Raw genomic sequence first — 14249 nt, 5'->3', positions numbered from 1 at the left:
CACTAGAGGCATATATTCAGATTTTAGTCCAAAAGAAGGCAATGGTGGGAACTTTGTGTGAAGATCACGTACTATGCCTTACACCTGTGGGCACAAGAAGACAAATTAGCAGCAAAAGAGTGCTATATAGTCATATAAAAATGTACTTGAGTCAGATTTGAAATTCATAAGGTCCAGAAGCTGCTACTACTCCACCCTTCTCTGCTGGCTCAGAGTATGGGTTCTGGTTTCCGGAGAGCGGACGAGGTGAAAGGCGGAAGATTTCCTGGCCCTGGCGGCGGCGGCTAGAGTGGCCAAGGCCTCTCGAGGGGTGGTTGCGTCATCTCGACACCTCCCCCTTGCTCACTGTCTCTTAATGTGTAGCGAGTCGCTGCCCGGAACCTGAGCGTGGCGGCGGCGTTTTCCCGGGACCTATTGGCTGCTGGACCGCAGCGAAGGGCGGAAGTGGGAGGTGTGGGCCGGTGTAAGCGGCTCTGCTGGGGCGATCTGGCCACGCTGGAGGCTGCGGGCGAGCGGGGTTCGGGGGGTCCCCGTGGTGGCACCGTGGAGAGGGCTTCTGGCGCTCCTTCAGCGTCCTCGACGGCCTCAGGGGAGCGCGGCGGGGATGGGGTGCACAGTCGGGCGGCAGCCGGAGCCTCGGCCATGTTCGCGGGGCTCCAGGACCTGGGCGTGGCCAATGGCGAGGACCTGAAAGAGACCCTGACCAACTGCACAGAACCGCTCAAAGCCATTGAGCAATTTCAGGTGGGCAGGAGGGAGCCGGGCCTCTGGGGAAGCCGGTCATAATTGTACGGTCTCCCGACGCTTGGAGAGAGGCACTGGAGGTCCTGAGCGAGGAACCCATTGATTAACCGAGTTGTTGTTGTTTTTTTCCATTTTCGCGGTTATCACCGCGGACCTGTGAACTCAGAGCATCCATGGTGTCCGTGCTGACTTAACTGCGGCCAAGCAAAATGCATACGCGTTGACCCTCTGCTTTTCCAGACAGAGAATGGCGTGCTGCTGCCATCCCTGCAGTCTGCCCTGCCCTTCTTGGACCTACATGGGACACCGCGGCTGGAGTTCCATCAGTCAGTGTTTGATGAGCTACGCGACAAACTGCTGGAACGAGTGTCAGCTATCGCCTCTGAGGGAAAGGCAGAGGAGAGGTGGGTCTCTACCGGGAAGCGTTTATCTTTGTGGGTAGCATTTACGCCCCCCTCCCCCGCATGGCTGCACAGTCATACTTGTAGATACGACCTGAAATATGTTTGAGGAGATGTCTCTGTAGGTCCTGCATGTGGAGACCTGCATTTTCAGCTGTACAAATCTGCCCAGGTACAAGAAGCTGGAAGACCTTCTGGAAAAGAGCTTTTCTCTGGTCAAGATGCCATCCCTACAACCAGTGGTGATGTGTGTTATGAAGCACTTGCCCAAGGTGAGAGCTGTGGAGCCAGCCCTCCCAGGGTAGGTCAGAGAGCCTGTGCTAACATACTACTGCTTGGCTAGCCTGCCCCATGCCCTTGGTTGGTTGAGGTCAGACTGGCGGCTTGGTGCAGGCAGTTGCTTAGCTCCTGGAAACTTTTATGAACTGGCCCTCCAGCAAGCTCTGAGCACCTTCTTCTATGTATCACAGACTTCTTCTGCATGAGTCAAGTGGAAACACATTTATCCCTTGAGTTGGAGGGTAGGTCTTTCCTGGGAGAGGGCGATAGGGATTCTGAATGTCTGAGTTCACCTGCCAAGACTTGGCGGTCCATCACAGGTGCCTTTGTTGTGTGGCTGGGCTCAGCAGGTTCTGTGGGCAGCTGAGCCCTCTTGGCCTATCCTGAGAGAGACTTGGGGACACAGGCACCACTTGCAGGGAGCTGTGGTGTTTGCTGTGTAGGTTCCTGAGAAGAAGCTGAAGCTGGTGATGGCTGACAAGGAATTGTACCGAGCGTGTGCGGTGGAAGTGAAGAGGCAGATCTGGCAAGACAACCAAGCACTGTTTGGTGATGAAGTCTCACCACTGCTGAAGCAGTATATCCTGGAGAAAGAGAGTGCGCTCTTCAGCACAGAGCTCTCTGTCCTACACAACTTCTTCAGCCCTTCCCCCAAGACCAGGCGCCAGGGAGAGGTGAGGAAGTCAGCCTGAGGCTGATAACTCCTAGGGGTATGTGGTCAGCCCCTTCCCTCTTTCCTGTGAGTGTGTAGGTTAGTGTGTTTCTACAAGCATGTTTCTTCTGGTGGTCGATCACAGACAGCACTGATTTCTGACTGTCAGAGGATTTGCTTGACTGGCCTTGTCTTGGGCTGATTTTTTAAAAGTTCCATTCATATATATATATGTATATATATATGTGTGTGTGTATACATATATACACACACACACACACACTTACATACACAAATGGAAAAATGTACAGAGGAGCAGAAAAGTATGCAGGGAAGGAATGGAAAGGTGGCTTTCTAGGTAAGATTATTTGCATGAAGACCTGAGTTTGAATCTCTAACACTCACAAAGAAGTTCAATGTGGCCACAGGTTCCTGTGACCCTGGTGCTGGAAGGGACGAGGCAGAGACAGGAGAAATCACTGGGGCTTGCTGACCTGCCAGTGTAGGCAGAAACAAATAAGATCTGTTGAGCTGCAAGCTCAGTGAGGGATTCTGTCTTAAGTGTAAAAGGTGGAGATGGTAGAACAGGTTTTTGCAAGTGTGGGCTCAGGTGTATACACTTTCCAGTTGTCTAGCTGCCCAGTGGTATGCTGGCTTCTTCTATGGTTCCCCTGGCTCTCCAATCCCCTGACCCTCTTGACTCTCCTCCTTTGCCGTGTGGGGCCACACCAGGTCTGATTTAGCCCAGCGACCTGTGTTGATTTGATTATTCTCTTCTGCAAGTTTCCTCTCCCTTCCTGCATTTCCTTCCTGCTTCGTTGGAGTGCATTACTCTTGCTGTAGGCTTCCAGGGCTGACACATCAGACATTGTTTGGACTTGTAGGCCAAGTGGCTGGTTTGGAATTGCAGTCCTCAATACCAAAGACCTTTCGTGACAGTCTGTGTTGTTAGTTTCTGCAGATGAGTCTGATCCGTGACCCTTTGATGCTGGCCTGTTTTTCCCCTTGGAAACTTTGTAGACTTTTCTAAGTGCTCTGTGATTTTATAGCACTGGCGGTATCAGGCTAGTGGGTTATCCTTTCAGTCTTGGCTGTAGGACAGCTGTCTTGCCTATGAACAGGTGGTCTCCAGCTGGTCATGTGTGAAGCAGGCATACTCTATGACAGGGCTGTATTGTCTCTGTGGTCTGTACTTAGTGAGTGAGGGAACCTTGGGCCATCTACATGGCTCGAGTGATGTCAACAGTGAAGATTTTGTTCCAGAGATAAAGATCCAGGTCAGTCCAAGAGTTCTTGGCAAGGGTCTTGGAGAGTGAACTACCAGACCAGCCTCTGGCTCTTGCCACCCTCGTTTCCTCCCACTGACCTTATTACTTGCTGAGTCTAGCCTGATGCCTTTGAACTTGCTGTGATAACTCCATCCTGGGCTAATCCCAAATGTTCCCTTGTACCATAGGTCTGAGACCATGGCCAGTTAGCAACGGAGCGAAACTTCTTTGTGTTGGCTGAAGCCTTTATATTGAGCAGGACGGTGCGGTTTGCCTTTGCTGGGTAGAGGTAGGGTAGGTGACACCTGCCCAGGTAGAAGGCACTGTGTCCCTGAATGGCCTTTGCCTAGAGTGCAAGGTGAAGCTGCCTGTTAGTGTTTGTGGTTTGACACCAGGCGCCTGGCCCTTGTTCTGTGGCCCTGGTGCCAGTGTTGGGACAAGGATGGTCACAGCCATAAGCTTAGGAAGGAGATAGGGAAGCAGAGAGCCCAGTGTGGCCTCATAGACCTTAACTTAGGCAGTGGCAGGATAGCCTGAGCTTCCTGTGTTGGACCCCTATCTTTAGATGGGCTCTCGGCACTGCTTCTAGGATGAGCTACCTGCCCCTTTTCCTGACAGGCAGGTGCTTGAAGTCACAGTAGATCACAGACCAAGGTATCACTGGGATGGATGTGGAACTACCACCTTGGGTAGCAGAAATTGGCCCCCTGGAATACAGTGCCAGATCCACCTGCCTCTGCCTCCTGAGAGCTGAGATTAAAGGTGTGCGTCTCCTTTCCCTGTCCTAGGGTGGGGATTTTGGACTCCACTTGCCTGTCTTGCTCCTAGGTGGTCCAGAAGCTGACGCAGATGGTAGGGAAGAATGTGAAGCTGTATGACATGGTGCTGCAGTTTCTGCGCACACTGTTCCTGCGGACCAGGAATGTGCACTACTGCACACTACGAGCTGAGCTGCTCATGTCCCTGCATGACTTGGACGTCAGTGACATCTGTACTGTGGATCCCTGCCATAAGGTAGTGCTGTGTGCCCGTCTGTGCACGTCCCCTGTGTCCTCCTCCTCTGAATTCATTATCTAGGAGTGACCTGCTGACTGCATCGAAGCTTGCTTCTCAGACTGCCAGCTTCTGTACCCCAGCACTGCCGGGGTGAGCAGGTCCTGCAGAGACCTGGCTGTTCAGCTGCCTCTTTTTATTTCCCCCCTGAGACAGGGTTTCTCTGTAGCTTTAGAGCCTGTCCTTGAACTCATAGAGATCTGCCTGTCTCTGCCTCACAAGTGCTGGGATTAAAGGTGTGCGCCACCACTGCCTGGCTTCAGCTGCCTCTCTTGCTGGTCCTCCAGCCTCCACTTGATAGCTGTAAGTGGCAAGCTCTATGGCCTTCTTTCTATTGGGCTCCTGGCTTCTTCTGCCCCAGAGCCCTCAGGGCTTATTGCTGGCCAGCACCAAGGTAATCTAGGAATGGGGTTCTCTGTACTTCGCTCCATCCCCCACCAAGAGCACAGGGCATCTGAGACCACCTCCTGCATTCTGTGTGGTGTTGCTTATTGCTAAGCCCTGAGCACCACCACAAAACTGCCATAACATGTCCGCCCAAGTTGCCAGCCCTGGGAAAACAGACAGGCCTCCTCTATGTGCTGTCCTGATTCCTGCTGCTTTGGGGCCTGAGGAGGCCTCCTGCTCCCTGTAGGCCCCTGGCATCTCAGCCCATGCCATGTTTCCTCTGGACACTGGGGAACGAGTACTGTGTTTTTCTTTCTCTGTTAACACCTAGTGGTTGAGTGACAACGTAATGGTGGTCTTGACTAGACCCCTGCTGCCCAGCCTTCCGCATACCCCACTTCTAATTGCCATTTTCTCTGTCCTCTCCAGGGACCCCTTTCTATCCTGGGCTTGGCCTAGGATGGGGTCATGGGCCTTGGCTTGTGTTTATCTTTGCTCTGACCTTGCAATTTCCACAGCCACTTGGGCTGTGGCAGAGTTGAACTGAGAGGTGAGAGGCTGGGTGTACCGAGATTGTATACTTTCTTCCTGTAGTTCACTTGGTGCCTGGATGCCTGTATCCGCGAGCGGTTTGTGGACAGCAAAAGAGCCCGGGAGCTGCAGGGATTTCTTGATGGTGTGAAGAAGGGACAGGAACAAGTTTTGGGGTGAGAGGCCTAGCCTTGGGATGCCTAAACAGGCATCTAGTGTGGGTTGCTGTTTACTGTTGGTAGTTGGGACCCATTCCAGTCTGTTTTGCGAAGGACATGCTGGGTACCAGGCCTATTGCTAACATGGTAACTCATTACTTGGAATGAGTCTCAGTAGCAAAAGGATCCATACCTGGGAGGCATGGGGTTTGGGGCCTGCCCTTCCCAGGGGAGCCAACTTAGAGAGCTTAGGCAGGAGGGCACTGCTGCCTGTGACAAGTGAGTGTGTGCTGTCAGGGCTGAGGGCTGGATTAGACACTCCAACCTGATTTCCAGCATCCTCTGCCTGGCATGAAGATACTGCTGGTACAGCCCTGCCTCATTTCTTTATTATATTCTTCCACTAAACCTAGAGTCTGAGCTGAGGTTTTGGGTTTTCTTTTCTTTCTTTCTTATTTATTTATTTATTTATTATGTATACAATATTCTGTCTGTGTGTATGCCTGCAGGCCAGAAGAGGGCACCAGACCCCATCACAGGCTGTGAGCCACCATGTGGTTGCTGGGAATTGAACTCAGGACCTTTGGAAGAACAGGCAATGCTCTTAACCTCTGAGTCATCTCTTCAGCTCTCAGTCAGGGTTTTTGAAACAAAGTATGAATTTAGTTTTTTGGGGGAGAAGGGTAATTTTTTTTTTTTTACTCTATAGTTAAAGAAGATCTTTAAGTAAATTGTGGATAAATTATGAATTCAATACAGAGAGAGGCTCCCTCCCTGGGGTCAGTCCCCAAGCATTTGCCTCCCAGGGACTTTGGCTGTTCCTTCAGTAGGTCTGACACTACAGCTGTTAAAAACAGAATAACCAGGTTTTTCAATTCATACGAAGGTCTGATTCCTTCCAGAGATTTGTCCATGATCCTGTGCGACCCCTTTGCCATCAACACACTGTCCCTGAGCACCATCAGGCACTTGCAGGAGCTGGTTAGCCAGGAGACACTGCCCAGGGTGAGCATAGGCATGGCTGGTGGCTGTGCAGAGGGCATACTGTCCGTCCACTTGGGATATTGGGTTTTGCTCAATGGGTGCCTTATGATTACTCTCCTAAGGTCCTTTCCCTGGAAAGCAGAGGCCCTGCTCTCTTCAGTGAGAGCAGAGAATGGCACAGTCCCTGTAAGCTCTGGCTGAGGTCTCTGTCTTCTTACAGGATAGCCCCGACCTCCTCCTCCTACTTAGGCTGCTGGCGCTGGGCCAAGGTGCCTGGGACTTAATAGACAGCCAGGTCTTCAAGGAGCCCAAGATGGTATGGGGTCTATAGTTTCCTTTTTTTTTTTTAACAAATTGTGGGGAGTAGCAGGGTGGGGCCCTTTGGCAGCAAAACTCTACTCCTAGAGTCTATCGGTGAACATCCATTAAAGATGTTTGGGTGTCTTGATAGACCGGCCTCAGGGTGGTAACTGTTCCTTGGGGACTGGGACCCAGAAGGGGTTTTACAGGTTCAGCCATGATCATGCCAGATGAAAGGTTCAAGAACATAGCACTGGACATGCGTCTCAGGAAACAGGAAGGAGGGATTCTAGGGACCAGTGGGCAAGAAAGCTGGATTTGAGGAAAGTGTACTGGGTGGGTAAGGGCAAGGTGTGCACTGGGCATTGTGGGTTAGGGTGTATGCTGAGAGCAGCCAGATCAGTGGGCCCTTAGAGGGCTCAGACACTCCTTCTGCCAGGAGGCAGAGCTCATCACCAAGTTCCTGCCGATGCTCATGTCCTTCGTGGTGGATGACTACACTTTCAACGTAGATCAGAAGCTTCCGGCTGAGGAGAAAGCCCCAGTCACGTACCCCAACACGCTTCCTGAAAGTTTCACCAAGTAGGACTCCAGGGCAGTGCTTGGGGGAGGCCGGAGAGAGGGGCTGCAGGTGAAGGCTCTGCTCGGTGGGCTGATCAGAGCCCATGGCTTCTTGCACGCAGGTTTCTGCAGGAGCAGCGCATGGCTTGTGAGGTGGGGCTGTACTACGTCCTGCACATCACCAAGCAGAGAAACAAGAATGCACTCCTGCGCCTGCTGCCTGGACTTGGTGAGTCCTGGTGGCTCTACTCGCCTGCCACCTTGACCTGACCTCTGCCAGGGCCTTCACCTTTCATCTTTCCACCTCCAACTTCCATAGCTTGGTCTATGTCAGTGGGCACTCTTGTGTGTGTGTTTGGAGGCAGGACTTAGCTGTTTCAGAGGTGCCTGTGGGTCTTGTTACTTCCTGCAGAAGGGATTCCTAGCTTTAAAGCCAGGCACCCTTAATTTCAGCACTTCAGAGGCAGAGTTCTGCAGACATCTATGAGTTCAAGGCTAACCTGGTCTACGCGTGTTTTTTTGTTTTGTTTTGTTTTCTTTCTTTCTTTTTTTTTTTTTCCCACTGAGCCATCTCGCCAGCCCTTCTTTTTAGGTTGTCTAGGAAACCAAGGCTACATAGAGAGACCCTGTCTCAAAACAAAACACCCTTATTTTGTTCTAATTGGTAAAAAACAGAACTCCTTGGGTGTTATCCAAGGGACCTACTTTCCCCTAGCCGCTTGGGGTGTCACACACCAAAATGGGAGTTCTGAGTGGGCTCTTCAGGGTAAAGCTGTGGTGTGGCTCAGCGATGACAGCACTTATCTGGCGTGCGTAGGTGGATTCTGCTCCCAACAAAACCAAAACAACCGCCTGAAGCTGCAGGGGAGAGTTGTTGGGGAGAGTTGTTGGGGAGAGTTGCCACAGTGGCACCCTGTGCTCGCTGGCTCGTCCTTTTTCTGGAGTTTAGAGGATTATCATAAAGATGGAGGCTCTTTTCTTTTCTCATTTGTTTTGAGGGGAGGGGAGTTTAAGACAAAGTGTCACTATGTAGCCTTGGCTGTCATGGAAGTCACTCTGTAGACCAGACTGGCCTTGAACTCAGAGATCTGCCTGCCTCTGCCTCCCCCTCTTACCCCTCCAGTGTTGGGTACCACCGCCGGCTTCTTCTCTAAATATATTGTAAGTCATTGGTGTACCTGTTCCCTGCTTGCTGTGTGCATATTGGTTTATGCAGCTTCCATCTCACGGGATTTTTGTGTCTGGCCTTTAGTTTTCTTTTCAACAAATTGCCACAGACTTAGAAGCTTGAAACAGCTCAGACTTACTGTCTGTTGTTCTAGAAGCAGGAAATTTGAAGCGGGCTTTGATGAGCTAAAGTTGTATGGCCATACTGACTCTGTTTCTATAGTCTGTGCCCTCTCCAGCTTTAGGGGCGTCAGGACATTCTGCTGGCACAGAGTTAGCTTGCTTGTTTAAGACCTTAGGAACACACGGGGTAACTTTGATTTGCCTTGTCCATGCATTTCAGTCTGTTTTTTCTTCCTGTCGTCTGGTATGGTAACAATAAACTGGCAGTGTGGCTTGTCCCTCCTGGCTGGGGCTTCTCTACTTGGACTGCTCCTGTGGTGCACCATCATGTTTAGGGAATCTGAAGGCTGGAGAGATGGCTCCCATTTGATTCCTAGCATCCAACTGTCTGTAACTCCAGTTCTAGGGGATCCAATGCCCTCTTGTAGTCACACCCATGACATACAAACATACATCAGGCAAACCACCCATACACATAAAATAAAATTAAAATAAAAGATCTTGCTTGATCTTACATTTGAATGAGTTCTAATAAAAGTGGAGTCAGTTTCTTGAATTCTGTTTGTCTATCATTCTGCATGTGTAGCTGTGCTGCCCCGGCTCATGTATAGGTCAGAGGATGACTTTGTGGCATCAGCTCTCCCCTTCCACCTTCCTGTGGGTTCCAGGAGATCAGCGCAGGTCTCCAGGCTTGTGTTGTCTTTACTCACCATTTATTTATATTGGTTTTTTGAGACAGGATCTTTCTGTGTAGTCCTATCTGACCTGGAACCCATGTAGAACAGGCTGGCCTTAAACTCACAGAGATCCACCTGCCTCTGCCTTCTGTGTCCTGGGATTAAAGGCGTGCACCACCACACCCAGCTTTCTGAGTGCTATATTAAAGTCTTGTGCCACCATGCCTGGCCCCTAGTATGGACTATACCTGATCTTGGCTTTTTCCTCCTGTCTGCTGACTTTACAGATGTACCCTCCCACAGCTATGTTAGGTTCTTTGTATAGCTGTGACCCCAACAAACAACAGAAAAGAGTCTATTTTTTATTTTTATTGATTTTTTTCTCTTTCTTTCTTTCTTTCTTTCTTTCTTTCTTTCTTTCTTTCTTTTTTTGAGACAGGATCTCAATATTTATCTCTGGGTATCCTGGAGCTCATACTGGTCTCACAGTCACAGATTGGCCTGTCTCCACCTCCTGAGTGCAGGGACTAAAGGTGTGGTGCACCAAGCCCCAGCTAAGACTTTATTTTTAGTTTATGAGTGTTTTGCCTGAGGGTATATAAATGCACAGGTGTCTGCAGTGCACAGAGTCCAGAGAGGCTTCAGGCTCTGGAGTTAGACTGCTGTGAGCTACCATGTGGGTGATTGAATCTGGGTCCTCTGCAAGAGCGTCAGGACTTCTAACCAGCGAACCATCTCTAGTCCCGGTTTTAGAGGGTTTCAGTTCATGTTGGTGGGGGAGACAAAGAAGAGCGGCTCAGTTCACAGCACAGCAAACCAGGAATCAGGACCAGGTACAACCCTTAAATGCCTGCTCTTAGTGGCCCCCTTCCAGCAGCCAAGCCTCATCTCCAGAAGTTCCTTCAAAATAGCACCATCGGGCTGGAGAGATGGCTCAATTGTTAAGAGCACTGACAGCTCTTTCAGAGGTCCTGAGTTCAATTCCCCCAGCACCCACATAGTAACTCACCACCATCTGTAATGAGATCTGTTGCCCTCTTCTGGCCTGCAGGCATACATGCAGGCAGAACACTGTATATATAATAAATAAATTAATTTAAAAAAAAAAGAGGAAGAACTTAATTCAGTCTATTACATTAAAAAAAAAATAGCACCATCAGGGGAGATCAAATGTTCAAGCCACGAGCCTGTAGAGATGTCTTGGAGTCAGACCGAAGCACTTGTCTGATCAGTTCAGTAGACATCCCTACCAAAAAAAATGATTTTGAGAACTAAGCCTCCTCTGAACAAACCTACTGTAAACTGTGTCCTTGGATGGATGGTGGCTGAGTTCCTGTCTCAGCAGGGTTGTATGGGCTCAGTCAGGAGTTAAGGCCCCTTTGCACTGTGCTTGCTGGCTTGTTATGGGTATTTGAGGTCACGGTTATTTGCAGGTGGGAGAATACAAGCCTCTCAACCTCTTGGTCGTGATCACGCACATGGCCAGGCAGGGCATGAAGTGGCTGAGAGTGATCCAATCTGCTTTCAGTAGTCCCCCAGAACACCTGAGTCTCCTTAAAGTTCTCTAGCTTTTCCTTAGGTTCAGGTGGTATCAGCTGGGTCTGCCATCAAAACAGCTCCTGCTCCCAACTGTCAGGAATGGTGGTGGACCCCAAGGCTGTCTACACTGTGTCCTTCCTTAGGCAAGGCCCGACTGTGGGATCCTGGCATCTCTTGTCGAGTGGCTGCGGTCTTAATTGAGGAGTCACCAGGAGGGTTTGGCAGAATCCCCTGGGTACTCGAATGCTTCTGCATGTCTGTGGTTGCTTGTCTGTGACCTTTCTCTGTGTGGAGGCCACTTCAGATCAGAGCCCCTGGCTCTTGGGCAGAGCATCTTCCTTTCACCTGCTCTAGCTATGGTCTCGCTTCCCTGCTGAGAGCCACTGACCACTTATCTGCTTCACCTGGTCACCCCTTGGCTCACCCAGAGCCCTGTTCAGAGCTGGGGCAGTAGATAGTCCCTGAGGGCAGAGGCTGAGCCCCCCTGTTGTGTTTACAGTGGAAACCTTTGGTGACCTGGCCTTCAGTGACATCTTTCTCCACCTGCTCACTGGGAGCCTGGCCCTGCTGGCTGATGAATTTGCCCTGGAGGATTTCTGCAGCAGCCTCTTTGATGGCTTCTTCCTCACTGCCTCTCCCAGGTAGGACACCCCACCCACCCCACCAGTTCTTACATTCCACAGTGTGGCAGGGGAGTTGAGGCTCCATCCTGCTGAAGGACCACAGCTGGGTCTCTGAGCCCTGGACCTGTGCTAGAGTAACTCCTGGGTGTAGCATGGGGTTGACCCAGGGGTCAGTTCTGCTCTGCCGAAGGCACATGGGAACCCCACGTGGGCTGTGCCTTGGAGGGAAGTTCTGGCGCCTCGAGCCCCACTGGTCTTTCCAGGAAGGAAAATGTGCATCGTCATGTGCTGAGGCTTCTCCTGCACTTGCACCCCAGAGTGGCCCCTTCCAAGCTGGAGGCGCTGCAGAAGGCTCTGGAGCCCACAGGCCAGGTAGGTAGCCTCAATTCCCGTTTTTATTTTATTTATTTATTAAAAATGGTTTTTTATTTCTTTTTATTTATTTATTTATTTATTTATTTATTTATTTATTTATTTATTTATTTATATGATTTATCTTATCCCAAGACAAGGTTTCTCTGTGTAGCTTTGGTGCCTGTCCTGGAACTAGCTCTAGTAGACCAGGCTGGCCTTGAACTCACAGAGATCTGCCAGCCTCTGCCACCACCGCCCAGCCTTAGTTCCTGTTAGTTCCCGTTTTTATAGAGCCTTGCTTCATGGATGTGCCTGGCTGGTCCAGCTGTGCATGCATGTCCTTAGTGTTTTCCCTGGTGTTTTTTTGGGGGGGTGGGGTGGGGTGGGGGGAAGACACTTTTTGAGACAGGGTTTCTCTGTAGCTTTGGAGCCTGTCCTGGAACTAGCTTTTGTAGACCAGGCTGGTCTCGAACTCACAGAGATCTGCCTGCCTCTGCCTCCCAAACCACAACTGCCTGGATTTACCTTGGCGCTCTATTTATGTATGTATGTATGTATGTATGTATGTATGTATGTATGTATGTATACCATGTGGTTGCTGGGAATTGAACTCAGGACCTTTGGAAGAGCTCTTAACCACTGAACCATCTCTCCAGCCCACCTTGGTGTTCTTTCTTTCTTTCTTTTTTTTTTTTTTTTTTTGGTTTTTCGAGACAGGGTTTCTCCGTGGTTTTGGAGCCTGTCCTGGAACTAGCTCTTGTAGACCAGGCTGGTCTCGAACTCACAGAGATCCACCTGTCTCTGCCTCCCAAGTGCTGTGATTAAAGGCGTGCGCCACCACCGCCCAGCCCACCTTGGTGTTCTTAATCTTGCCTATAGGTTCACTCCTCCAAGTAGGCTCAGACTACCTGCCCTATTGCATGCCTTCCTTTTTTTTTTTCTTTTTTTCTTTTTTATGTGCATAAGTGTTTTGCCATGGCTGTCAAGTCTCCCGGAATTGGAGTGCAGATAGTTGTGAGCTGCCATATGGGTGCTGGGAATTGAACCCTGATCCTCTGGAGAGCAGTTAGTGCTCTTAACCTCTGAGCCATTCATCTCTTCAGCCCCCTTGCATGGCTGTCTTAGGGCTTCTGTTGTGGTAAAAGACTCCATGACCATGGCAACTCTTAAAAGGAAAAATATTTAATTGGGGTGGCTTACATCATTTTCAGAGGTTTTATTTTTTTGTTTTGTTTTCCAAGACAGGGGTTTTCTGTATAGCAGTCCTGACTATCCTGGAACTCACTCTGTAGACCAGGCTGACCTCAAACTCACAGAGATCCACCTGCCTCTGCCTCCCGAGTGCTGGGATTAAAGGTGTGCGCCACCACCGTCTGGTACATTTTCAGAGGTTTAGTCTATTATCATTATGGTGCAATATGGTGGTGTCTGTCAGACGCGGTGCTGGAGAATTAACCAGGTGTCCTACCTGCTGGCATCAGGAGGTAGTCTGTCTCACTGGGTGTGGTTTGAGTATGTGAGCCCTCAAATCCCACCCCCACGGTGACACACTTACTCCAACAAAGCCACACTTCCTAATAGTGCCACTCCCTCAGGGAGCCATTTTCTTTCAAACCACTACACGTCTGATTTTCGCAGAGTGGGGAGGCCGTGAAGGAGCTCTACTCCCAGCTTGGTGAGAAGTTGGAGCAGTTGGACCATCGGAAACCCAGTCCTACCCAAGCTACAGAGACACCAGCCCTGGAGCTGCCCCTTCCCAATGTGCCTGCTCCAGCTCCACTGTGAAGCTCTCTGGAACTATTTAGTGGCAGTGCTCTATGGAAGGAGGCCCTAGTCAGCTAGGAGTGCAGGGTGAGCTGAGGGCTGTTCCTTGGCAAGATACTCCCTCCTCTGAGCTGCTGTCTGGAGCTGGTCCCAAGAGGTCCTCGGTGGTCTACTCGCACACCAAGGGGAGGGGCCATAATGGCTTGGTGGGGCTTGGCCCCTGCTTGATCCTGGCAGAGATGGATGGTCAGTTTATTTTCCAAGGGCAATGGCAGAGGCCTGACTGACCTGATATTTAGTCTGGACAAAGCCCAAGGAGAAAGGTGTACTGGGTTTGCCAAAGCAGATTTGCTGGGCCTGATATGTCAAGCACAGGGGTGGTACCCCCAACAGAAGCCAGGTGGGAAGTCTGCAGCAGGCAGAGGCCGGAGCCTGCTAGTATCTGTGCACAGTCCCTGCTGATTGAGATCTGTAGCAGAGCCCTTCCCTGCAGCTGCCCACCTCAGTGTACAGACCTTTGTAACAGAAAATAAGTCCTTGCCCAGCTATGTGTTTTGGCCCTTGAGTAGGGGACTGGGTGTACACAGTGAAGTTTCCACTTATGTAAATAAAACACATTTTGATAAACCGTGGTGAGAGGATTCTGTTTGTCCTGGGACTGAGGGCAGGCGTGGATGTAACATT

General features: G+C 50.5%; 1 protein-coding gene across 1 annotated transcript; it reads left to right on the top strand.

Moving 5' to 3' along the window:
• Positions 1-393: 393 nt before the first annotated feature.
• On the top strand, positions 394-14195 carry Nelfb (negative elongation factor complex member B). Its single transcript, XM_075985369.1, has 13 exons — positions 394-744; positions 985-1148; positions 1318-1417; positions 1868-2098; positions 4173-4358; positions 5379-5491; positions 6376-6478; positions 6678-6773; positions 7197-7339; positions 7441-7547; positions 11324-11465; positions 11711-11819; positions 13440-14195. The coding sequence occupies exons 1-13, from the start codon at positions 643-645 to the stop codon at positions 13584-13586; spliced, it is 1743 nt and encodes a 580-aa protein (XP_075841484.1). The 5' UTR covers positions 394-642; the 3' UTR covers positions 13587-14195.
• The last annotated feature ends 54 nt before the right edge of the window (positions 14196-14249 follow it).

The sequence above is a fragment of the Microtus pennsylvanicus genome, chromosome 9 (assembly GCF_037038515.1).
Source record: "Microtus pennsylvanicus isolate mMicPen1 chromosome 9, mMicPen1.hap1, whole genome shotgun sequence".
Classification (NCBI taxonomy): Eukaryota; Metazoa; Chordata; class Mammalia; order Rodentia; family Cricetidae; genus Microtus; species Microtus pennsylvanicus.
Note: the sequence above shows the minus strand (reverse complement) of the source record. Positions and strands in the feature narration are given on the sequence as shown.

Coding starts and splice junctions, on each gene's coding strand:
- Nelfb (XM_075985369.1), top strand. CDS start 643: ATGTTCGCGGGGCTCCAGGACCTGGGCGTGGCCAATGGCGAGGACCTG. Junction 2,099..4,172: donor AGACCAGGCGCCAGGGAGAG/GTGAGGAAGTCA, acceptor TCTTGCTCCTAG/GTGGTCCAGAAGCTGACGCA. Junction 7,340..7,440: donor CTTCCTGAAAGTTTCACCAA/GTAGGACTCCAG, acceptor TCTTGCACGCAG/GTTTCTGCAGGAGCAGCGCA.